The sequence below is a fragment of the Anomaloglossus baeobatrachus genome, chromosome 8 (assembly GCF_048569485.1).
Source record: "Anomaloglossus baeobatrachus isolate aAnoBae1 chromosome 8, aAnoBae1.hap1, whole genome shotgun sequence".
Classification (NCBI taxonomy): Eukaryota; Metazoa; Chordata; class Amphibia; order Anura; family Aromobatidae; genus Anomaloglossus; species Anomaloglossus baeobatrachus.
Genome location: NC_134360.1, coordinates 194553415 through 194580453, shown reverse-complemented (window position 1 = coordinate 194580453; position 27039 = coordinate 194553415). Strand labels below are relative to the sequence as shown.

Below are 27039 nucleotides of genomic sequence, written 5' to 3'. Positions count from 1 at the left end.
AATGATAATTTTACATAGGTTGAAAATAGACCTAGATCCATCAAGTGCAACCTTTCTTCACCGTTATACATTTTTGTCACTACATTATAACCCACAATGTTGTGTGTACTGAGGAAATCAGCCAGCCTTTTTTTAAAAGCTGTTATGGTGTCTGCCATTACTACCTCTTGTGTTAGAGCAGTCAGACTGTGGAATGCCCTAACTGTAAAGAACCCTTTCCTACTTATCTGCCGGAATCGCTTTTCTTCCACTCTCAGTGAATGTCCTGTGGTCCTTAGTACTGTCTTTGGAAGGAATAAGTCATGTGCCAGTCCTTTTTTTTTTTTTAAAACCAGTTTTTATTGATTTTCTGATAATCATTATAAAGGGGTACAGAATGAAGAAAAGAAGGGACGGGACAACAACATTCAATATCCTGTAACTTCCCTTTCATATTAAATACTAAATAGTTGGCTCTCCTAATCGGTTAAATTGTAAACCCCCTTTAATTAGACAGACCATTTAATTGCTCTATCTTGGCCACACTTTTGCTACACTCCCTCTAACTTTACACAAACTGCTCCTATAAACGCTCCCCCCCCTACATGCAACACGACCTGAAACCCTTATTATATTTTCAACCTGCCAAGGGACCCTGCTATATCTTCCTTCAGATACCATTCAGTAGCCCTGAAAATGGTCATTATTTGTGTGATTTCTTCCTTTGAACACATCTTACTTATACATTTTCTCCATTTATCAAAACATTTTGCCGTTATCCTTTCTTTGCTCTTCTCAAACACCGTTTTTTCCAACAATAACAATTTTTTTAATTGTTTAATCACCTCCTCCCTTGAAGGTGCCTCCTTTTGTAACCATTTTTGGAGGATTACTTTTTTGCTAGTCATTGCTATCTCATGGAAAAGAGATAGTAATTTGTCCTCCTCTCCTCCCTCTTCACTCTGTTGCAAATAGTGAAATATCCATAACATCGGATCCAACTCTATATTCCTACTCCATATTTTCCTCACCACCCCCTGTATTTGCTGCCAGAACCCTATGATCTTCTCACACTCCCAGATTCCGTGATATAAATCCGACTTTTCTGCGTCACACTTTGGGCAGTTCATTAATTTTTCCGGACATCTTGCATTTACAAAGTTGAAACCATAGATCACCCTATGCATAAGTCTAAATTGTGTGTCTCTCAAATTTCATTCACCACCTTCTTTCTCATCACCATGTGCCAGTCCTTTCTATTGACCACACATGTATTTATACATATAAATAAGATTTTCTCTGAGATTTCTTTTTTCTAAGCTAAATAAGGCCAACCTTTCAAACCTCTCATCACATGGGAGGTCTTCAATCCATTGTAATAGGCTAGTTACCGCCTTTGAACTGACTATCTTCTGAATGTCTTTTTTTAAAATTTAAAGCCCAAAACTGGATCCCATATTCTAGATGTGGCCTTACAAGTGATTTATAGAGGGGGAACAATATGTTGGGATCACAGGAGTTTCTCTCTCTTTTTATACACCCTAAAATCTTGTTTGCTTTTGCAGCTGCTGCCTGACATTGAATGCTGCTGCTCAGCTTACTTGTAACCAGAATCACCAAGTCTCTCTCCTGTCCTGTAGTCTCAAGTTTACTTCCATTTATTGTACATGTAGCTATAGGATTACTTTGTCCGAGGGGAATTACTCTACATTATCAACATTAAATCTCATTTGCTATTTGTTTGGCCACTTTGACATCTTAATTGATAAGCCACTGGTAATATACCATTAAATAGATATAAGCAAACAAAAAATAAAATAAAATATAAATATATATTTGAGATATTACATTATATATATATATATATATATATATATATATATATATATATATATATATATATATATATATATATATATATATACACATACACACACACACACACACATATACACACACACATACATATATATATACATACATACATACATATACACATATATATTATATATATATACACATATACATACACACATACATATATATACATATACAGTCATATGAAAAAGTTTGGGCACCCCTATTAATGTTAACCTTTTTTCTTTCTAACAATTTGGCTTTTTGCAACAGCTATTCCAGTTTCATATATCTAATAACTGATGGACTGAGTAATATTTCTGGATTGAAATGAGGTTTATTGTACTAACAGAAAATGTGCAATCCGCATATAAACAAAATTTGACCGGTGCAAAAGTATGGGCACCTCAACATAAAAGTGCCATTAATATTTTGTAGATCCTCCTTTTGCAAAAATAACAGCCTCTAGTCGCTTCCTGTAGCTTTTAATGAGTTCCTGGATCCTGGATGAAGGTATATTTGACCATTCCTGTTTACAAAACAATTCCAGTTCAGTTAAGTTTGATGGTCGTCGAGCATGGACAGCACGCTTCAAATCATCCCACAGATTTTCAATGATATTCAGGTCTGGGGAATTGGATGGCCATTCCAGAACATTGTAATTGTTCGTCTGCATGAATGCCTGAGTAGATTTGGAGCGGTGTTTTGGATCATTGTCTTCCTGAAATATCCATCCCCTGCGTAACTTCAACTTCGTCACTGATTCTTGCACATTATTGTCAAGAATCTGCTGATACTGAGTTGAATCCATGTGACCCTCAACTTTAACAAGATTCCCGGTGCCGGCATTGGCCACACAGCCCCAAAGCATGATGGAACCTCCACCAAATTTTACTATGGGTAGCAAGTGCTTTTCTTGGAATGCCGTGTTTTTTGCCTCCATCCATAATGCCTTTTGTATGACCAAACAACTCAATCTTTGATTCATCAGTCCACAGGACCTTCTTCCAAAATGTAACTGGCTTGTCCAAATGTGCTTTTGCATACCTCAGGCGACTCTGTTTGTGGCGTGCTTGCAGAAACGGCTTCTTTCGCATCACTCTCCCATACAGCTTCTCCTTGTGCAACGTGCCCTGTATTGTTGACCGATGCACATTGACACCATCTGCAGCAAGATGATGCTGCAGGTCTTTGGAGGTGGTCTGTGGATTATCCTTGACTGTTCTCACCATTCTTCTTCTCTGCCTTTCTGATATTTTTCTTGGCCTGCCACTTCTGGGCTTAACAAGAACTGTACCTGTGTTCTTCCATTTCCTTACTATGTTCCTCACATTGGAAACTGAGAGTTTAAATCTCTGAGACAATTTTTTGTATCCTTCCCCTGAACAACTATGTTGAATAATCTTTGTTTTCAGATCATTTGAGAGTTGTTTTGAGGAGCCCATGATGCCACTCTTCATAGGAGATTCAAATAGGAGAACAACTTGCAAGTGGCCACCTTAAATACCTTTTCTCATGATTGGATACACCTCCCTATGAAGTTCAAAGCTCAATGAGGTTACAAAACCAATTTAGTGCTTTAGTACGTCAGTAAAAAGTAGTTAGGAGTGTTCAAATCAAGAAATTGATAAGGGTGCCCATACTTTTGCACCGGTCAAATTTTGTTTAAATGCGGATTGCACATTTTCTGTTAGTACAATAAACCTCATTTCAATCCAGAAATATTACTCAGTCCATCAGTTATTAGATATATGAAACTGAAATAGCTGTTGCAAAAACCCAAATTGCTATAAAGAAAAAAGGTTAACATTAATAGGGGTGCCCAAACTTTTTCATACGACTGTATATATATTATATATATATATATATATATATAGCAAAGAAATGGTTAAATAACATTAAAACACATTTGCCATTTGTTTGGCCATTTAGACATCTTATCTGGATAATTTTTTAATATTGTACTGTCAAGGTCAGTTTTTAATATCCTACATAGTTTTTTGCTGATGGCACCAAACTAACACTTTACGCTCATTCTCATCCACAAGGTTAAAGGAAACCAACCAGCAGGATTTTCATATATAAAGTAAAGTCAGTGTTATACTGGCTCTAGTATTCTGAATGTAGGCACAGCTTTTGTATAGAGATTGGATGTTTTATTTCAGAAATATGTGCAAGTAAAGTTCCAGCAATGCACTGTTATTTGATTGACAGGTGCAACTAGGGTGGGAAAATGTGGGTCGGGTCTTACTATCTATTCTCACCCAACTGTCTGTCTGCGCTGGAATTAACGTATGTGGCGGTGACCAGGGTGGTAATAGAAAGCAAGACATGTCCATTTCACAAGGCACAGCAGGGACAAATAATAATAAATAAATTCCTGTGGTTATATAATCACAGCCAATTGTGGAAATTTTTATTATTATTCCAAGATCTAATGATTAAAATTAACTTTGTTCGTGGGAAAACCCCTTTAAATATACCGTATTTTATTGGAATTCTATGTGATACACCAACATTAACAAGCAATTATTTATATAATATGAAATCCATACTGCTGTAAAAATAAATATAAATATTTGCTAAAGATTAAAGGAAATTATACATGGTCTTCTAAATATTTGAAAAAATATAAATCTTTAAAACTGTGACATACGTTTGTATTCACCCTTCCTGAGTCAATACTTTGTAGGACCACCTTTCGCTCCAATTACTGTTGCAGGTCTTTTCGGGGACTTCTACAAGCTTCGCTCATTTAGAAGCTGAAATTTTTGCCCATTCTTCTTTGCAAACTAGCTCTAGCTCAGTGAGATTGGATGGAAGCATCTGTGAACAGCAATTTAAGTCTTGTCACAGATTCTCAATGGGATTTCGATCTGGAGTGTGACTGGGCCATTCAGACACATGAATATGCTTCGATCTACACTGTTCCATTGTAGCTCTGGCAGGGTCATTGTTCTGCTGGAAGGTGAAACTACACCACAGTCTCAAGTCTTTTGAAGCCTGTAACAGGTTTTCCTTCAGGATTCCGCTGTATTTAGCTTCATCCATCTTTTCATCAGCTCTGACCAGCTTCCCCGTCTCTGCTAAAAAAAAGCCTCCTCCCCAGCAGGATGCTGCAGCCATCATGTTTGACAGTGGGGATGGTGTTTTCGGGGGTGATATACAGTGACAATTTTCACCACTCATAGCCTTGTGTATTTAACCCAACAGTTCTACTTTGGACTCATCTGACCAGAGCACCTTTTTCCACATGCTAGCTGTATCCCCTACATGGCCTTTTGCAAACTGCAAATGGGACTTATTATTGCTCATTTTCAAAAATGTCTCATCTTGCTACTCTTTCATAAAAGGCCAGATCTGAGGAGTGTAGGGCTAATAGTTATCCTGTGGACAGCTCCTTCAGAGTGACCATCGGCCTCTTGGCTGCTTCTCTAATTAGTGCGCTCCTTGCTTGAGATGTCAGTTTAGGTGGACAACCATGTCTTGGTAGGTTTGCAGTTCTGCCATACGAATTCCATTTTTCGATGATTAATTGAACAGAGCTCCAAGAGATGTTCAGAGATTGGGTTGTTTGTTTTTTTTGTTTTTTTTTAATAACCTCCACAACAATATCCCTGACCTGTCTGGTGTGTTCCTTGGTTTTCATGATGTTGTTTTATCCCTAATGTTCTCAAACAAACCTCTGAGGCCTTCACAGAACAGCTGGAGTTATACTGATTAGAAATTTTACAAAAGTGGACTCAATTTACTACTTAGATGACTTCTGCAGGCAATTGCTTACACATGATTTTAATTTACGGGTATCAGACTAAAGGAGACAAATACTTACTTAAATACTTAGAAAACCATGTATCATTTCCTTTATACTTAAAAAAAAAAATACTTGCCATGTTGTATTAGTAAATCACAAAATCTTAAAGTACACTTAAATTTTGTGGCTCTAATGTGAAAAAAAATGTGGAAAAGTTCCCCACTCACCGTGTGAAATAAATGACCTGTTCATTTTATGGTATGAGTCCTTATTGCTGCAGTAGTACAAGTTAGGCATTTTTAAAATATAATTTTAAATAGTAGAAGACTTTGTATGGTATTATTTTTTTTTTTTTTTAAACGTATTGCCCCCGTCCCTTTGTAAAAAAAATTTGACACCTTCAAAAGTGACCATGGCCTCTAAGTATCAACTGCCTAGTTTAGATTCATCTCGAATCCTGGCAATTAGCTGTATAATACATCCAGGACCCACAGTGATAAGACGGACACAGATGCTGTTCCCACACAATTAGTGCAACTTGTTACCTTCATGTTTCAATCTATTATCTGCACTGTTGCTGGAATGTAATAGTGGGTCACTGGGTGGGAGTTGTTAAAACTGGCACAATATTTCCTGCCAAATGCATTCTCTGTGACAACACTTTTATTTCACATTCCATTGGACTCATATCCCCGTGACCATAAACCACATAGCCCAGTATGATGCAATTATGCAACGGAAAGATTGAGACTCATAATTAATCAGGCTGCATGACAACTGAATTAAAAAAAAAAAAAAAAAAAAAAAAAAAAAAAAAAGTAACTTTCTAGTTTATTTTAGTTTCCAAGCGAATACCATGTGTGAACCCTGTAATGAAAAACGATTGACAAAGAGACAATGATTATACTTTATTTCATTTGTGAACTTGATTTTTGCTAAGAAAATATTTAATCTTTTGAAACACAAAACTGTATATATCAAAAAGCAAAAAAAAAAAAACCAAAACAATAAAACAATACAATAGAAAAAGACAAGACAAATGTGAAATATTTTTGGGTTTGGAAAATAGTGATACAAATAAATAATCAGTATGTACAACATATACAAGTATAATAAAATATATACATTCTAGCATGGCTCATTATTGCAGGCAGCAAGATGACCTGTAGGAGAAAGAAAAAAAAAAAAAAAAGTAAAAAAATATAAACTTTTACAAATAGAACACACAGATTATGTATGTATGTGTATATTATATATATATATATATATATAATATTTTATTACAACCAAGCATCCATAGCTATGTGTAGGTATTTATTTAATTTGTTATATACAGTTAGGTCCAGAAATATTTGGACAGTGACACAAGTTTTGTTATTTTAGCTGTTTACAAAAACATGTTCAGAAATACAATTATATATATAATATGGGCTGAAAGTGCACACTCCCAGCTGCAATATGAGAGTTTTCACATCCAAATCGGAGAAAGGGTTTAGGAATCATAGCTCTGTAATGCATAGCCTCCTCTTTTTCAAGGGACCAAAAGTAATTGGACAAGGGACTCTAAGGGCTGCAATTAACTCTGAAGGAGTCTCCCTCGTTAACCTGTAATCAATGAAGTAGTTAAAAGGTCTGGGGTTGATTACAGGTGTGTGGTTTTGCATTTGGAAGCTGTTGCTGTGACCAGACAACATGCGGTCTAAGGAACTCTCAATTGAGGTGAAGCAGAACATCCTGAGGCTGAAAAAAAAGAAAAAATCCATGAGAGAGATAGCAGACATGCTTGGAGTAGCAAAATCAACAGTCGGGTACATTCTGAGAAAAAAGGAATTGACTGGTGAGCTTGGGAACTCAAAAAGGCCTGGGCGTCCACAGATGACAACAGTGGTGGATGATCGCCGCATACTTTCTTTGGTGAAGAAGAACCCGTTCACAACATCAACTGAAGTCCAGAAACACTCTCAGTGAAGTAGGTGTATCTGTCTCTAAGTCAACAGTAAAGAGAAGACTCCATGAAAGTAAATACAAAAGGGTTCACATCTAGATACAAACCATTCATCAATTCCAAAAGTAGACAGGCCAGAGTTACATTTGCTGAAAAACACCTCATGAAGCCAGCTCAGTTCTGGAAAAAGTATTCTATGGACAGATGAGACAAAGATCAACCTGTACCAGAATGATGGGAAGAAAAAAGTTTGAAGAAGAAAGGGAACGGCACATGATCCAAGGCACACCACATCCTCTGTAAAACATGGTGGAGGCAACGTGATGGCATGGGCATGCATGGCTTTCAAAGGCACTGGGTCACTTGTGTTTATTGATGACATAACAGCAGACAAGAGTAGCCGGATGAATTCTGAAGTGTACCGGGATATACTTTCAGCCCAGATTCAGCCAAATGCCGCAAAGTTGATCGGACGGCGCTTCATAGTACAGATGGACAATGACCCCAAGCATACAGCCAAAGCTACCCAGGAGGTCATGAGTGCAAAAAAGTGGAACATTCTGCAATGGCCAAGTCAATCACCAGATCTTAACCCAATTGAGCATGCATTTCACTTGCTCAAATCCAGACTTAAGACGGAAAGACCAACAAACAAGCAAGACCTGAAGGCTGCAGCTGTAAAGGCCTGGCAAAGCATTAAGAAGGAGGAAACCCAGCGTTTGGTGATATCCATGGGTTCCAGACTTAAGGCAGTGATTACCTCCAAAGGATTCGCAACAAAATATTGAAAATAAAAATATTTTGTTTGGGTTTGGTTTATTTGTCCAATTACTTTTGACCTCCTAAAATGTGGAGTGTTTGTAAAGAAATGTGTACAATTCCTACAATTTCTATCAGATATTTTTGTTCAAACCTTCAAATTAAACGTTACAATCTGCACTTGAATTCTGTTGTAGAGGTTTCATTTCAAATCCAATGTGGTGGCATGCAGAGCCCAACTCGCCAAAATTGTGTCACTGTCCAAATATTTCTGGACCTAACTGTACATATAAACACATATACATACATACCTACCTACATGTGTGCAGAATACATTTTTGTTAATACATTCTATTTTGTTAACAGCAGTTATTAACCCAGGCAAAGCCGGGTAGTACAGCTAGTTTATTATATACATATAAACACATATACATACATACCTACCTACATACAGGCACAAGGGTAACAATGTGTTTAACGTTTTACTTTCAGCCTCCATATCTCACCATCCTCTACAGGTTTCAGCATGAAACTACCTTCATTTTATAGACAATCATCTTGGCTATCTCATATATAAACTAACTTGCAACTATTAAGCATATGATTAGTTAGGCAGATTCTTTTCATGTCACTGCATTGTTACCGTTTTGCTCCTAAAAATCCAAACCTTTGGCTTTCACCACTGCCTGAATCCTGCTGGGCATGCTCTCTATCAGATTCAAGAAAGTCTCAACCAAAATCTGATCCCAGGTCTCTTCTACACGTTCCCAATATTGGTGCATACTGGTCGCACTCACTTGGGGATGTATACAACTTTTTCTTCAACTCTACCCACAAGTGTTAAATTGGGCTGAGGTCTGGAGACTGTGGGGCCAATCCAGCACCTCTACATCATTGAACCATTTCTTCTCCAATCTCAGCGTATGCTTTGGGTCGTTGTTCTGCTGGAACAATAAGTCTTTTCATACCCATAGTTCTTGAATGTACGAAGTAACTCATCTTGTAGGATACTCACACATAGCTCAGCATTGAGGCCACCATCTATCCTGGTCAAGTATCCAATGCCTTTGGCTGTGAAATACCTCCATGTCATCAGGCTTCTTCGAGAAATTGAAGGAACTGTCAAGTTTATTGGATCTGTTAGCTCCTTTTTCCTTGTTTCTATCACACCCATTAGAGCCTAGTCTATCTCATTGTTCCAAATCACCAGTTTCCAATCTTCTACTATCCACTTTTCAGACTTCTTCGCAAACTCAAGCTGACGCTTCTTATGGTGATATTGTCATAAGAAGGCTTGTTCATCTTTTTTTTGCAGCCACCACTATACCAAAATTGTGTAACGCGCATTACACTGTGCTTGTATGGACGTCTGTGGTCGCACTATTACGCAGCATACGAGCCGCCTCCACTGCTGTTTTTGTCACAGCAGATGTGATAGACCTTGTGATGAGCAGACTTGATGACTCCGATATTTTGCCTGGGCGTCCACCTCGTGGCTTTTGAATGGATAGACGGTCGTCGTTTCGTATTCTCCCAACTGCCATGGCACTCACAAGATGCAGTTTGGCAATTTTCTTGGCTATGAGACTGCTATAGATGGAATCAACCTAATAACACACTGAGGTATTAGGGAATGTGAGAACAGGGTGTAATTTGTAGTATACAGGAAGAAAAAAAAAAACTTCCACCAGGAGCAAAACAGTAACAATGCAGTCACATGACAAGAATCTGCATAATTAATAATATGCTAAATAGTTGCAAGTCAAAATTTATGTATGACATAGCCAATATGAGTGTCTATAAAATGAAGGTAGTATCATGCTCAAAGCTGTAGTGGATAGTGAGATATGGAGCCTGAAAGTCAAGTTCAAATCATTGCATGTGTGCCTGTTCAGAATGTAGGAGGCTGGCTGCGACTGGCAACTTAATTTCTGCTGAAATGCTCAAGATTGGAGAGAAGTCCAGTCCCTGCTGTTAAACATGGGAGCTATTTAACAGCAGAGTACTGACATACAGACATAATACACTGAAATACATAATTAGTGTACGGTATTATGTAAGGGAAGAGAAGATCGCAGATACAAGCTGCAAAAACCTTAGTACATGCCCTTATTATCTCCCGCCTGGATTATTGTAACCTTCTGCTCTGTGGATTTCCTTCTAATAGTCTTGCTCCCCTACAATCTATTCTAAATTATGCTGCCCGGCTAATCCACCTGTCCCCCCGCTACTCCCCGACCTCTCCTCTCTGCCAATCCCTTCACTGGCTTCCCATTGCCCAACGAATCCAGTTCAAAACACTAACCATGACATATAAAGCCATCCACAATCTGTCTCCTCCCTACATATCTGACCTACTCTCCCGGTACTTACCTGCACGTAACCTTCGATCCTCACAAAATCTCATTCTCTACTACCCTCTCACCTCCTCTTCCCACCACTGAATCCAAGATTTATCTCGTGCCTCCCCCATACTCTGGAATGCTCCACCCCAGCATATCAGAATCTCACCTACCTTGACAAGCTTCAAAAGGAACCTGAAGACCCACCTCTTACAACAAGCCTCCAACCTACAATAACCCTCAGTCTGATATAACGCACACAACCAGCTCTACCCTCAGCTACTCTATCCTCACCTATCCCTTGTAGACTGTGAGCCTTCGCGGGCAGTAACCTCTCTCCTCCTGTACCTGTCTATGCCTTGTATTGTTTATGATTATTGTAATTGTCCCTATTATGTATACCCCTTTCACATGTAGAGCGCAATGGAATAAATGGCGCAATAAAAATAAAATAATAATAATAATAATAAAAAAAAAAGTCCCCTTGCTCCACACTTTACTACTAATAAAACTAAACCAAAGAAAGGAAAAAAACAAACCCATAAGATTTCCACCTCCTTGGTATCATGAAAAGACAAAGATTTTGAGAACTAACAAATGCAAAAAAAGTTAGGGCTGTTAAACCTCTACAAAATGAAAAAAAGAGAATTTTGTTTACTTACCGTAAATTCTTTTTCTTATAGTTCCGTATTGGGAGACCCAGACATTGGGTGTATAGCTTCTGCCTCCGGAGGACACACAAAGTACTACACTAAAAAGTGTAGCTCCTCCCTCTGAGGATATACACCCCCTGGATAACCAGATCTAGCCAGTTTAGTGCAAAAGCTGAAGGAGAATAGCCACCCACAAGTAAAGACAGAGCAAGAAACGGAACAACCGGAGCCTCTGTCTACAACAACAGCCGGTGATAACACGCGGAACAAGAAACTGCCAACAGGCAACAGGGAGGGTGCTGGGTCTCCCAATACGGAACTATAAGAAAAAGAATTTACGGTAAGTAAACAAAATACTCTTTTTCTTTATCGTTCCTATGGGAGACCCAGACATTGGGACGTCTCAAAGCAGTCCATGGGTGGGAATAAACAGAAAACTGAGAAGTAGGCGGAGCCTAACTTCACAAATGGGCGACAGCCGCCTGTAGGATGCGTCTGCCCAAGCTCGCATCTGCCGAAGCATGAGCATGCACTTGGTAGTGCTTTGAAAAGGTATGCAGGCTAGTCCAAGTGGCAGCCTGACAGACCTGCTGAGCCGTAGCCTGGTGCCTGAAAGCCCAAGAGGCACCGACAGCTCTGGTAGAGTGTGCCTTGATCCCCGGCGGGGGAGGCACCTGAGTACACTGGTAGGCATCGGATATGGCCGACCTAATCCAACGAGCTAAGGTCGGCTTAGAAGCCGAGAGGCCCTTACGCCGACCTGTGGTTAGCACAAAAAGAGAGGTGCACCGCCTAAGAACAGCGGTGCGAGACACATAGATCCAGAGCACCCGCACCAGATCCAGAGTATGCAACGCTTTTTCAAAGCGATGAACAGGAGCCGGACAAAAGGAAGGCAGGGAAATGTCCTGGTTAAGGTGGAAAGGAGAAACCACCTTAGGGAGAAAATCCGGAGTCGGACGGAGAACCACCTTGTCTTGATGAAAAACCAAAAAAGGTGACTCCGAAGAGAGCGCAGCCAAATCAGAGACTCTCCTGAGGGAAGTTATGGCCACTAGAAAGACCACTTTCTGTGAAAGACGAGACAAAGAAACCTCCCTAAGAGGCTCAAAGGGTGGTTTCTGCAAGGCCGTGAGGACCAGATTGAGGTCCCAGGGATCCAAGGGCCGCCGGTAAGGCGGAATGATGTGAGACGCGCCCTGCATGAAGGTGCGCACCTGATCCAGCCGGGCGATACGCCGCTGGAACAACACTGACAGAGCCGAGACCTGTCCCTTGAGGGAATTGAGGGATAGTCCTAGCTGCAGACCGGAGCATGGCCGGAACAGCGACACCAGGACAGGAAAATTCTCCAGGTCCTGTGATAGATTTTGGCCGAGGAAGACTTCCGAGCCCGAGTCATAGTGGAGATGACTTCAGGAGGAATACCAGAAGCCGTCAAGATCCAGGACTCAAGAGCCACGCCGTCAATCTGAGAGCCGCAGAATTCTGGCGGAAAAACGGACATTGTGAGAGAAGGTCTGGACGGTCCGGAAGATGCCATGGCACCTCTACGGATAGATGGAGCAGGTCTGGGTACCAAGCTCGCCTGGGCCAGTCCGGTGCAATGAGGATGACCTGACGGCCCTCCATTCTGATCTTGCGCAGAACTCTGGGCAAGAGAGCTAGAGGGGGAAACACGTAGGACAGACGAAACTGGGACCAATCTTGAACCAGAGCGTCCGCTGCAAGGGCCTGAGGATCGTGGGAGCGAGCCACGTAAACCGGAACCTTGTTGTTGTGCCGGGATGCCATTAGATCCACTTCCGGAGTGCCCCACTTGCGGCAGATTGACTGAAACACTGCCGGATGCAGGGACCACTCGCCACTGTCCACGATTTGACGGCTGAGATAATCTGCCTCCCAGTTTTCCACGCCTGGGATGTGGACTGCGGATATAGTGGACTTGGAGTCCTCCGTCCACTGAAGGATGCGTTGAACCTCCAGCATTGCCAGGCGGCTGCGTGTCCCGCCTTGGTGATTGATGTAGGCAACCGCTGTCGCGTTGTCTGACTGGACTCGGATGTGCTTGCCCGCCAACAGGTGGTGAAAGGCTAAGAGAGCTAGAAGCACAGCTCTGGTTTCCAGCACATTGATCGAGAGGGCTGACTCGGACGGAGTCCAAGTGCCCTGCGCTCTGTGGTGGAGATATACCGCTCCCCAGCCGGATAGACTGGCATCCGTGGTGAGAATCACCCAGGACGGGGCCAGGAAGGAGCGTCCCTGAGACAGAGAGAGGGGCCGAAGCCACCACTGAAGGGAGCCCCTGGTCTGTGGCGACAGAGCCACTAACCTGTGCAAGGAGGAAGTCCGCTTGTCCCAACAGCGGAGAATGTCCAGCTGCAGAGGACGCAGATGGAACTGGGCAAAAGGAACCGCCTCCATTGACGCCACCATCTGACCCAGCACCTGCATTAGGTGCCTGATGGAATGACGGTGGGGCCTCAGCAAAGAGCGCACCGCCAGATGGAGGGACTGCTGTTTGATTAAGGGCAGCTTCACAAGTGCCGGCAGAGTCTCGAATTGCATCCCTAGGTACGTGAGCTTCTGGGTCGGAGTCAGAGTGGATTTGGGCAGATTGACAAGCCACCCGAATTGGACTAGAGTGGCGAGAGTGAGCGAGACACTCCGCTGACAGTCTGCACTGGATGAAGCCTTGACTAGAAGGTCGGCCAGGTAAGGAATCACTGCCAACCCCTGGAGGTGCAGAACCGCAACTACTGCTGCCATGACCTTGGTGAATACTCGAGGGGCCGTGGCTAACCCGAAGGGGAGAGCTACGAATTGGAAATTTTCCTCTCCGATTGCAAAACGTAGCGAACGCTGGTGTGAAACTGCAATTGGCACATGCAGATAGGCATCTCTGATGTCGATGGATCCCAGGAAGTCTCCTTTGGTCATTGAGGCAATGACTGATCGCAGAGACTCCATGCGAAAATGCCGCACCTGAACATGCTTGTTGAGAAGCTTGAGATCCAGGATGGGCCGGAAGGAACCGTCCTTTTTGGGGACTAGGAAGAGATTTGAGTAGAAACCTCTGAACCGTTCCCGGGCGGGAACCGGTACAATTACTCCGTTGGCCTGCAAGGATGCCACGGCCTGAGAGAAGGCGGCGGCCTTGGAGCAGGGGGGAGTTGACAGAAAAAATCTGTTTGGCGGGCTGGAAGAGAATTCTATCCTGTAGCCGTGGGAGATGATATCCCGCACCCACTGATCGGAGACGTGTTGAAACCACACGTCGCCAAAGTGGGAGAGCCTGCCACCGACCAAGCACGTTGCTGGCGCGGCCAGATAGTCAAGAGGAGGCTGCCTTAGTGGCAGCAGCTCCTGCGGTCTTCTGAGGACGCGGCTTCGTGCGCCAGTTGGGTTTTTGGTCCTTGGCTGAGTTAGTGGACGAGGCGGAGGGCTTAGAGGATGACCAGTTGGAGGAACGAAAGGAACGAAACCTCGACTGGTTCCTGCCCTGGACAGGTTTCCTGGTTTTAGTTTGTGGCATGGAAGTACTCTTCCCGCCAGTAGCTTCCTTAATAATTTCATCCAGTTGTTCACCGAACAGCCTGGACGCAGCAAAAGGGAGCCCAGCAAGGTACTTCTTTGAAGAAGCGTCTGCCTTCCACTCTCGAAGCCACAAGATCCTGCGGATAGCGAGGGAATTAGCCGAAGCCACCGCAGTGCGGTGAGAAGCTTCCAGCATGGCAGACATGGCATAGGATGAAAAAGCTGAAGCTTGGGAAGTTAAGGCAACCATTTCGGGCATAGATTCCCTGGTGAGGGAATGCATCTCCTCTAGAGAAGCAGAGATGGCTTTGAGAGCCCACACTGCTGCAAAAGATGGGGAGAACGAGGCCCCTGCCGCCTCATATACAGATTTGGCCAGAAGGTCAACCTGGCGGTCAGTGGAATCTTTAAGAGAGGTGCCATCAGCCACTGATACCACGGTCCGGGCTGAGAGTCTAGACACCGGAGGGTCTACCTTTGGTGAATGAGCCCACTCCTTGACCACCTCTGGTGGAAAGGGAAAACGGTCATCAGAACCACGCTTTGAAAAGCGTTTGTCAGGACAGGCCCTAGGCTTGGTCACAGTAGCCTGAAAACTGGAGTGGTTAAAGAACACACTCCTTGTCCTCTTAGGCAAGGTAAACTGGTGCTTTTCTGCCAGAGAGGGTTGCTCCTCTGATACTGGCGGATTGAGGTCCAGTACAGAATTAATGGACGCAATCAAATCGCTAACATCTGAGTCACTTTCGGACAGATCAATGGGGCACATGGAGGCCGCCTCCGAGCCCCCAGTAACGGCATCCTCCTCGTCCTGCGAGTCAGCTCTTGAATCAGAGCCGCGGGACGAGGAAAGAGAGGGAGCCCTGCGTCTCCTCTTAGGAGGACGGGGTCTGGGACCAGATGAAGAATCCTCTGTGAGCTCCGCTGAGAGAGCCCTAGCAGCAGAGGCGCCCTGAGAAGGGGGCTGATGCATGTTCAGCAAAGTCCGGGACAGCTGTCCCATGGAGTCGGCAAAAGACTGGGAGATTGACCTAGAGAAGGATTCTACCCAAGCCGGGGGTTCAGCCACCGGAGCCGGAGCAGCCGGAGGGACCACTGTGGGTGCGATTCCAGGCTGAGGCATTGTCAGGTTAGAGCAGGCATCACAATGTGGATATGTGCTCGGTTCAGGCAGCACGAGCTTACATGCAGTGCATATTGCGTACAGCCTTGCAGCCTTGCTCCTTGTGTGAGACATGCTGCTGAAGTGGGGGCTCTGAGCCAGAATGACCCCCAGAGAGTATATAAACAGGTCTACAACCGGAGGTTGTGGCTTACCAGACCGTTTGTGTGCCCTCCAGATCCCACAGCCCGGACCCCCAGACAGATTAGCAGGGATGCTGCAGCCAGCGCCGATCGCTGAGAGAACGCTGATAAAATGGCGCCAGAGCGAGGAGAGGGGGCGGGACCTACTCAGAGCGGGATCTGGAGGGCCAAGGAGATTTACAGGGGAGGGAACATTTACTCAGAGAGGAGTGTCCCTTCCCTGTGCCGAACGGCCGCTGGGCGGAGCCGCACTGTCCCTCTGCATGATTGACATGCAAGGGCAGTGAAATCGAAACTAAGCCTCAGGCGAAGCCGGGGCCTAAATTTAAGCGATGCGGCCGGCGCGCAGGCTCCATCGGCGCGGTTCTCAGGTGACAACTAGAGAACCGGCCGGAAATGTCAGAACAGTTACACAGCACACTCTCCCCAACAATAAAGTACAAGGGACCCCCCGAACATAAACGTCTCAGATACTTAGCTTGTGAGACGCAGGGTTTCAAGTCCCTGGGGATGAGTGCTCCGTCCAGCAGGATCCTGAAGGGCTGCGGATGGAGACCGGCCTCCTGCAAAGCAGGGAGAACCGTGCTGGCTCCCACTTCAAGCCAGAGCCCGAGGGATGGTGAAGAAGCGCGGCATGTAAGGCTCCAGCCCTGGAATCAACCTTAACAACACCGCCGACACAGTGGGGTGAGAAGGGACATGCCGGGAGTCCAGGCTTGGACCCGCTTTTCTTCAAAAACTTTCCAAAAATGAAAAATCAGATGAGAATGCATGTGTGGATGTATGCCTCCTGAACACAAAGCAATGAACTGGCTAGATCTGGTTATCCAGGGGGTGTATATGCTCAGAGGGAGGAGCTACACATTTTAGTGTAGTACTTTGTGTGTCCTCCGGAGGCAGAAGCTATACACCCAATGTCTGGGTCTTCCATAGGAACGATAAAGAAATATATAGTATGGTAATTAAGGATCAAAACACTCCGATTGTGAAGAGGCTAAACGATCTCAGCCAATAAAATCCAGGACCAGACGACAGCAATTTCCTCTTTTTTAAGCCGATTGGTGAAGCTTGTTAATTGTAAACAAGATAAAGAGGATTTCATGCAAAGTGAACTGAGCAATTCCATGCAATTAAAGGGGATCTGTCAGCAGGATTCACACCCCACACTATGTATATGTACATGTAGCTCATTCAGAGACAAGATCAGCCATACCTTACATGGCCAGTCCGCTCCTCCATTACTGATTAACCGGTGTTTGAATTTATATGCAAATGAGGCTGAAGGACCTTTATATAGCGCCAACATATTCCGCAGCCCTTTATAATTCAGTGGGGACATATACAGACAATATCAGACATTACTGAATGGCAAAATTCAACAGATACCAAAAGGAGTGAGGGCCCTGCTCACAAGCTTACATAGGTCGAAAGTCTCTGTCACTCCAGTTCTCTTCAGTGCCTAGCGCTGCCTCCTCCGAAAGTCACCAGTGTAAATGGAGCATACGTGACCATTGCTGGATTCATGGCTGATGGGGTGGGAAGTCACATATACTAACTACAGCTCCAAGGGACTTTGGACATCCCATTTTACCAGAATTGGTGGGGTCCCAACATCTAATCCTTCAACAATTATACATTTATCATATGTGCTGTGGACAGGTGATAATTTTTTTTTTTTTGCTTTTTTTAATGCAACAAACCCTTTAACTAAGTTTAAAGGGAATTGACACCACCTTTTTCTCCCCCCATCTGAGAGCAGCATAATGTAGAGCCAGAGACCCGGATTCCAGCGATGTGTCACTTACTGAGCTGGTTGCTGTCATTTTGATAAAATCAATGTTTTCTCTGCTGCAGATCTAGCAGTTATACAGAGCTCATGATTACGCTGGACTACCTGCAGCATGCCAAGTAGTCCTCTAATGATAATCTGCTGCTTATTAATCGGGGATTTTATCAAAACTACACTAAGCAGCCCAAGTGACACACTGCTGGCATCAGGATCTCTGCCCCTAAGTTATGCTGCTCTCAGATTAGGTGGCAAAAACTTGGTCATAGATTCCCTTTAAAGGTTTACACGATCACGTGGTAAATATATTGTTAATAGCACAAACCTGTTTTCCTTTCCACATATTCCTTCTCTCAGTTTGGGTTATGGCTCTGCAGTTAACTTCATCTCTTCTTTAATGTATTTCAGCATACCACTGAGAGTGCCCAGATCAGGAGAGCCGGACGTTGTATCACAGTGATTATCGGCATTGTATTCTAGAGGGTTAAAGGAGGTTTCATTGGAGTTGCCTGATGGTCCATGGACGTCCTTATCACCGGTAATGCTTGATAGTGGAATATCAGGCAAGATCAAGTTCTTCATGCCTTCAATCTTATTCTTCAAGTCTATTGAACTGTCATCTGAAAGGCTGAGGTCACTCAGAGAACGATGCACGTTCCAGCTCAAATCAGAGGATTGTGGAAGTTTATAGGATTCCAGTGAACGGTAGTCAGTGACTAGATCAGCAGCAAGAGGGGAAGGGTTTAGCATATGTTTTAAGGCAAGTGATCTTTCATATCCTGAAATACGAGCTTTTAATCTGGTCAACTCTGATTCCTAGAAAACAAAAAAACAAAACAGTAGCTGATTTGTAGAGGTCAAGACAACACCTTAATGGGAACCTGTCACTACTATTTTGGCGTATAAGCTGCGGCCACCACCACCGGGCTCTTATATACAGCATTCTAACATGCTGTATATAAGAGCCCAGGCTGCTATGAGAACATAAAAAATACTTTATAATACTTACCTAATGGTCGCGCGGTTGGGCGTCTGTTCTCCGGTGCCGGCGTCTCCTCTTTCGGCCATTTTTGTCCTCTTTCTGAAGCCTGGGTGCATGACGCGTCATACACACTCGCCGGTCCTGCGCAGACGCACTACAATACTTGGATCTGCCCTGCTCAGGGCAGATCAAAGTGCACCTGCTCAGGACCTGAATGCCGGCGAGTGTGTATGATGAATGCGTCATGCACCGCGGCTTCAAAAGATGGAAAACAAAGATGGCCGAAAGAGGCGGTGCCGGCGCTGCCGAAGCGCTGCGTAAAAAGAAGTGACATGTCACTTCTTTCCTGCGCTTTGCCGGCAGCTCCTGCTCTGTCTATGGCAGGAGCTGCAGGCAGAGCGCATGGAATCGGCTTTCACTACGGACATTTCTGCAGCGATTTAAAGTGCACATGTGCTCTTCAGATCGCTGCAGAAATTTCTGCAGTGACTGTACGCAACGTGCGCACATAGCCTAAAAGTAAACCTGTATACAAAAAGTAACTCCGGCACACAATTATTCCCCAAAACATGAAGAGACACATTCTGGTGTCTCTTCATGTTTTGGGGAATAATTGTGTGCCGGAGTTACTTTTTGTATACAGTTCTGGTTTTCTCCTGAGCACCTACTTGGTCATGCTGGGTGTCAACTAGGCCTTAAAAGTAAACCTGACCGCTTATCCTCGGTGCCCGTACCATGGGAGGGGTGTAAAAGACACATTGAGTCAGTCGTTTTACCCAAATCTACTTTACTTTGAAGAGACATGTTTCAGAGAAAACGTATTTAAAAACCAACCAGGGACTGGTCAGTCCTGGCAACTTCTCCCCTTGACTGACAGGTCTCTTCCGATATATGTAAGAAGAGACCTGTCAATCTAGGGGAGCAAGTTAGAAAGAGGCCGCTTGGGAGCAGCCTCTTGAACTAGTCACCCAAGTGACATGGTCCTTGGCTATCTTTTCAATGCACATTTTATGTCAAATCCTGCAGTGCTTCAGAGTAAAATATATGTGCAGGAAATTATGGAGTCAGATTCCAATTTGGGCTGTCAGTAGTTCAGACCGCAAGAATCAGCTGTCAGGCTCCCTGTAAGGTGGCCATACACGTTAAATAGCGATCGGACAAATGACCATTAAACCAATAACCATCTATTACTTCAAGACACCCTCCCCCTAATAAATACTCTACTTGGCCAAATGCAAACGCATTTCAGTCTACTCGGCTGACGGCAGAGCAAAGTACTGTAATGCACTAGCTTTACTTTCGGGGCATTGGCGCACTATCGTCCTCTCCCAAAGAATGAGCATAACATTACTCTGCTCTGTTCTCAGCAGGTTACAATGAAGTGCATAGGAGCCAGATTGGAGGCACTGTGTGGATGATATAATACGTGTCATCCTCAAGAAGCAAGGCAGGAAGACGAAGATTGGGGGTGGGGGGGTAGAACAAAACCAGTAAAGCCTATGAGATTATAAGGTTTATTTTTCTATCTGCAGAGAGGGTTGATGACCTATATAGAGCTTGCTAGACGACTGGAAAAGAGGTGGTAAAGGTGGTGGCCTTAGGTTATATTGTGATAACCTAGCGACTGGTTCCGTTGACTAGGATAGCCGTGCTACTCCAACTCATAAGAAGACAGAATTGTATTCCAATAAAAGTAATTCACCTTCAGGATCAACACTTCATTGGTTGCTTTGATCACTTCATTTCTGGCTTCTAGTTCAGTTTTTAAAGTGGCAATTGTATCTTGAGCGTCATTCTGATCTTGTCTCCAACGCTGCAGCTGGTGGGCATAGAAGGACTTTGTAGGAAACAGATTGCATAAGAGAGGAAGCAAATATCTAGATCCATCTGGATAGGTTAAATTAGATAGCTGACCATACACAAGAGGGTACATTATATTATAGTGGAACCTTGGATTACGAGTAACCTAGTTTACGAGCATTTTGCAAGACGAGCAAAGCTTTTAACAAATTTGTAACTTGGTTTACGAGCAATGCTTTGCAAGACGAGCAAATACTCAAAACACACGTCCGGTTTCGTACGTTCATCACGCTCTGACCCGCTCTGGCTGCTCCTCTTGACCTGCAGGCACGTGGATACGGTAATGATTGCAGCCGGTGCAGGAGCTGCTGCCATCTTTGCTTTATTTCAGCTTAACATTTTGCCGACGCTGTGCAGAGCTCTCCCTGCACAGCTACTGTATTCCTAAAGGCAGCGCGCTGGCCAATCAGAGGCAAGCAGCATATGATGTCAGCTGCTGAATGTATGACAGGTCCTGCACAGCCGCGATCGATACCGGCTCCACAAGCCTGCGAACTGCAAGAAGCAGGGGGGAGATTGCCGAGGGAACAGAGGACAGGTGAGAATAATGTTTTTGTTTTTTTGTGTGTATGTGAAGGATGGCACAAGATCGGACCAAGATGGGACATTGCTAGTGTGTGTGTGTGTGTGTGTGTGTGTGTGTGTGTGTGTGTGTGTGTGTGTGTGTGCGCGCGCGCGCGCTCTGAGTTTCAATTATTTCCTATGGGAAAATCTGCTTTGCTATACGAGGAACTTTGTTTACGAGCACGCTCCTGGAACAGATTATGCTCGTAGTCCAAGGTTCCACTGTATATATAATAGTGTATTTAGCCAGATGTGACACTCTGGGTGGAACTAAATGACTGTGACTTGAGAGTTGCACAAATTTTTTTTTAGACTTTCAGCATTTTTACTCGTTATTCCCAGCTGTGCGAAAGCGGGAGGAGTTGGGGCGTGATGCCACAGCTCTTGTAATTCATGCAGAGTTGTAGTGTTACTTACACCAGGAATCTTATACCAGTTAGGCATTGGTATAAGATTCCTGGTGTGGTGCACACCGCTAGTCAGATGCTCATGATTTATGAGGAGGTGAGTTAAGGGTGCTTTACACGCTGCGACATCGCTAGCGATAGCACCCGCCCCCATCGTTAGTGCGACATTTGGTGATCGCTGCCGTAGAGAACATTATCGCTATGGCAGCGTCACACGCACATACCTTTTCAGCGACGTCGCTGAGACCACCGAACAATCCCTCCTTCAAGGGGGAGGTGCGTTCGGCGTCACAGTGACGTCACTAAGCGGCCGCCCAATAGCAGAGGATGGGCGGAGATGAGCGGCCGGAACATGCCGCCCACCTCCTTCCTTCCTCATTGCCGGTGGACGCAGATAAGGAGATATTCGTCGTTCCTGCGGTGTCACACATAGCGCTGTGTGACGCCGCAGGAACGACGAACAACCAGCGGTATGCACCACCAACGATATTTGTAAAAGGAGCGACGTGTCAAGGATCAACAATTTTTGACATTTTTGCAATCGTTGATCGTCGCTCCTTGGTGTCACACGCTGCGATGTCACTAACGGCGCAAGATGTGCGTCACTAACGACATGACCCCGACGATATAGTGGTAGCGATGTCGCAGCGTGTAAAGCACCCTAAAGTCTTCATGAATCAGGAGCGCCTGACTTTACCATGTCCCCTCATGAAGACCGGCAAAAAAACTTGCGGGTCTTGATGAATCAGGGCCATTTAGTTCAGCGTGGCTAAGATACCTCTTGTTACCACATGTCTTAGCATCTCAACTCAATGGTATTTACTGTTGCCATAGATTCTCGTATACTGATAAATCATTTTGGAAAATTAAAAAAAAAAAAAAAAAATAAAATAAAAATCCAAAAGTTTATACTTTTTATGGGCAGTGTATGTTTCACGCAGTTTTGGATTCCACATCGAAGGGCAGGTCTTTTACCTTTTCTCTGGACAGAAGATCCTTTTCCTCCAGCTTTTGTGTAAGCCTGTCTGATTCTTTCTGAGCTCCAGCCAGCTGCTGTCGGGTCTCCAGGAGCTCAAACTGACTTATTTGCAGGCGGTCCTGTGCCATTCTCACTTGCTGGCTGAGATCCTCGCCCTCTTGCTGCTGTTCAGAGATGTATTTTTGCTGTTCTCCTAAAGACTAAAAAACAGGAAAAAAAGATTCCATCCAATAATTATAATTAACACAGTAAAGTTGAAGCTTAATCCAGGACTTTTTCATTAGGATAAGTCACTGATAGTCGTTCGGCAGGGGTCTGACATCTGGCAACTAGTGATGAGCGAGCATGCTCGCCACTGCTCGTTAGTCGATTGAGCATCAGGATTCTCGGGTGCGACTCGAGTTCCGAGTACAACCTAAGTTAATGGGAAACTAGAGCATTATTAAACTCCGATGCTCGATTGAGTAACGAGCATTGGTGAGCACGTTCCCTCATCACTTCCTGACAACCTAACAACAAGCTCGTAGTAGGTGCCACGCCAGCTGGAAATGCACAGTATGTGGAGCCAGAACTTCACAGCGCCATACACTGTGTGATGGCCATTCTCAGGTACTGCAATTCAAGTTGAGGCGCGGCATCTGAGAACGGTCACTACACACTATATGGAGGATGACTTGACTGAAGGGCAGAAAACCAATTCTAATGCTGCATTTATCACAAAACAGATAGATTACATAGTGTTCGAGATTATAGATTTTGTCAATTGGGTGATAAAGTATAAGAGTATCCTTTTAAAGGGAATCTGTCAGCAGGTTTTTGCTATGTAAGGTGAATTCAGCATGATGCAAGGGTTAATACAGAAAGTTCAGAGATACCAGTTTTGCCACAGTCCGATATTTTATCTGAAATATTTAAGCAGCAGCACCCTTATAATTACAGGATTAGAAACTCACATGCATGGCAGTCTGACATGCCTTCCCCCCCTTTGCTGTGATTGACAGCTTACTGTCAATGCACAATCACTATTGAGAGTCTAGTGTGGGTAGGACAGCCCTCTGGACTTTGCTACATGACTAAAGCTAAAAGTTCAGATTACTGGCTGTAGCCGTTCTGACACAATCTAAGTGATAGATCATTGGATTCAGAATCTCCTTGCCTACTTTATGCTGTTCTCAGATAAGGTAGCAAAAACCTGTTGACAGATTCCCTTTAAAGGGATTGTCAAGGTTTATCATATTAATGACCTATCCGTGGGAAAGGTCATCAATATCAGATTGGGGAGGGTCGGACACACCGCACCCTCACAGATTTACTCTTTCCAGCCCAGTTGGCACCTGGATTGGCATGACTCTGTACACTGTGTAGTATCGTATTTTCTGGCGTATTAGACGACCCCCAACTTTTCCAGTTAAAATATAGAGTTTGGCATATATCATATACACTCGAGTGTAAGCCGACCCGAGTAATGTCCCTATTGTTTAGTGATGTCTCCTGCTGTAATGTCCTCATTGTATAGTAATGCCCCCTGCTGTCATGTAGTTGTTTACACACAATAAAAGATATTCTCACCTCTCCTTCGTGCCCACGGTGCCTCCAGCTGTTTCTTGTAGTCCACAGGCACACAGATCCCTCCGTGGTAGCGTCTGGTGTACGGAGCGGCCGCTGCAGGTTGTCGTCATGGCTTTACTACTGTTGAATGCTTTACGGCTGGAGGCACCTTTATCTTTCATTGTGTGTAAAGCCATGACGGCACCGTGCACCGCTGTATAAGAGGACACCCGGAGTATAAGACAACCCCCAACTTTTGAGAAGATTTTCAGGGGTTAAAAAGTCGTCTTATACGCCAGAAAATACGGTACTTTGCCATCACTGCTGCAGCTTATTATTCACTTGAATGTGATCCTCCCTGACATGTATTTGAGGTGAATTGTCATCAGACAGGACCTTAATTTCAGCTCAAAATCCTTGCAGATTATTACACCAGTGTGGCTTACTTCTGAACTGTATTGCCGTTGTACTAGATATTCATACAATATAACCGTGAACCTCTGAATAATCGGGATGTATTCTTGCAGCGTGTTCACACTTACCTGCTCCAGCTCTGTGATCACTCGCTGGTTTTTCTCATTTTCTTGTTGTAGCTGAGTTATGTGCTGGTATTTCTGCAATATCTCAAAATCTTTCTCCCGCAGCTGATCCCGAGCGTCTTGTAGTTTTTCATCAAGAGTGGAAATCTGTCACAAATTGCAGGAATTGTGAATGTGAATACAGAGCCCTAATTCCGAGTGGAGCCTGGCACTTTCCTACCTATACGGTCACTTTATTATATAGATCAATGGCGGTCAGGCTGTATCAATTAAACATTGATAATCTACTTACCGTATTTTTCGGACCATAAGACGCATTTTTTCCCCCCCAAATGTTGGGGGAAAGTGGGGGATGCGTCTAATGGTCTGAATGTGGCTGCGGGGAATGTGGGTGCTGCGGTGGAGCGGGTCATCGGGGGCATGAGCAGGCTGCAGCAGCCTGCTGTGACCACGTGGACCCGCTCATTTAATATGCACGCCCATCCCCCACCCATCATCCCTCAGCGCTGAAGCAGGCACTGACAGGTGGGCGGGATGATGGGCAGGGGATAAACAGCCGGCCCGCATGATCACCCCTGGCAACTACGGCCTGGAGTGATCATGTGCGGCTGTATTCACTGCTCCCCGTGCATCATTATCAGCGCGGGGTGCAGTGAATCAGTGTACAGTACTCACCGTTCCCCTGCAGCATCGCTCGTCCTCCCGTCTGTGTCAGCAGCAGCGCCGCTGAGTGGAGCCGTCCCGGTTACCCTGCTGCATCGCGATCATCTCCTGTGTCTGTGCCGGCGGCTGGGTGGAGACTAGCGGCGTGCACAGTGATGACATCATCGCTGTGCACACGTGTCCACACGCAGCCGCCGGCACAGACACAGGAGATGATCGCGATGCAGCAGGGTACTTAGGGGACGGCTCCACTCAGCGGCGCTGCTGCTGACACAGACGGGAGTACGAGCGATGCTGCAGGGAGTGAGGTAAGGTGAGGTGAGTATGAACGTTTATTTTTTTTTTATGTGCCACAGGATGCGGCCATACACCAGAATGGGGGTATATTATGAGCAGGATGGGGTCATATGAGCAGGATGGGGTCATATGAGCAGGATGGGGTCATATGAGCAGGATGGGGTCATATGAGCAGGATGGGGTCATATGAGCAGGATGGGGTCATATGAGCAGGATGGGGTCATATGAGCAGGATGGGGTCATATGAGCAGGATGGGGTCATATCAGCAGGATGGGGTCATATCAGCAGGATGGGGTCATATCAGCAAGATGGGGTCATATCAGCAGGATGGGGTCATATCAGCAGCATGGGGGCATATGAGCAGGATGGGGGCATATGAGCAGGATGGGGGCATATTATGAACAGGATGGGGGTATATTATGAACAGGATAGGGGTATATTATGAACAGGATGGGGGTATATTATGAACAGGATGGGGGTATATTATGAACAGGATGGGGGTATATTATGAACAGGATGGGGGTATATAGCAGGATGGGGTCATATGCCATGATGGGTTATATAGCAAGATGCAGCCATATGCCAGTATATAGCAGGATGCGGCTATAGGCAGGATGACTGTATATAGCAGGATGAGGGACATATACTGTATATGTATATATACAAGGCAGGAGGATCATTACCAGGATGCGGCACCTTAGTAGAGAATTTGGGGACATTACCCCCATAACAGTGTCAGCAGCAGATCCTCGCCCCATAACAGTGTGTCATGACCACATTTTTTGCTTAAAATTTTATTTTCCTATTTTCCTCCTCTAAAACCAGGGTGCGTCTTATAGTCCGAAAAATACGGTATATGCGCTCCATACTTTTAGTACTTATTTGTTAATAACTTTTTAACCCTTGAACAGCAATTTCAAACTACCCACTGGACTCATACATACAAACACCAGAGATTGCAATTACTAAGATACCAGTTATATTGAATCTTGTCCAACACACCTATGTATTATTCTTCGCAGCTTCTTCTGTATACTATGCTGTCCATAGATCGGACAATAGATGTGATTGTGATTTCCCTTTAAAAACAGGGTCTGCTCACCTGCTTAATATGGTCTTGTCCTTCCAATTCAGATTTCTTCAAGGAACTCTCAAGATGAGAAATTTTCTGTTGCAGCTCAACTTTATGCTCCCGAATACTCATGTCCAACTGAGTGAGCTGTAAAAGAAAAAGTGAAGTGAATTTCAATTGAAAGCGGTGTGAAAAGAATGTGTCTCCTTT

At 44.4% G+C, this 27039-nt stretch overlaps 1 protein-coding gene across 1 annotated transcript in view; it reads right to left on the bottom strand.

The window, feature by feature from the left end:
- Positions 1–6596: 6596 nt before the first annotated feature.
- The window catches only part of CCDC18 (coiled-coil domain containing 18), a 164600-nt gene continuing 144157 nt past the window's right edge, over positions 6597–27039 (bottom strand). The window contains exons 22-27 of the mRNA XM_075322339.1: positions 26860–26976; positions 24800–24943; positions 22706–22909; positions 20602–20718; positions 18243–18733; positions 6597–6753 (exon numbers count right to left, since the gene is read on the bottom strand). Of these exons, the coding sequence (XP_075178454.1) occupies positions 18281–18733; positions 20602–20718; positions 22706–22909; positions 24800–24943; positions 26860–26976 (1035 nt within the window). The 3' untranslated portion in view covers positions 6597–6753; positions 18243–18280. The remainder of the gene's footprint in view (positions 6754–18242; positions 18734–20601; positions 20719–22705; positions 22910–24799; positions 24944–26859; positions 26977–27039) is intronic.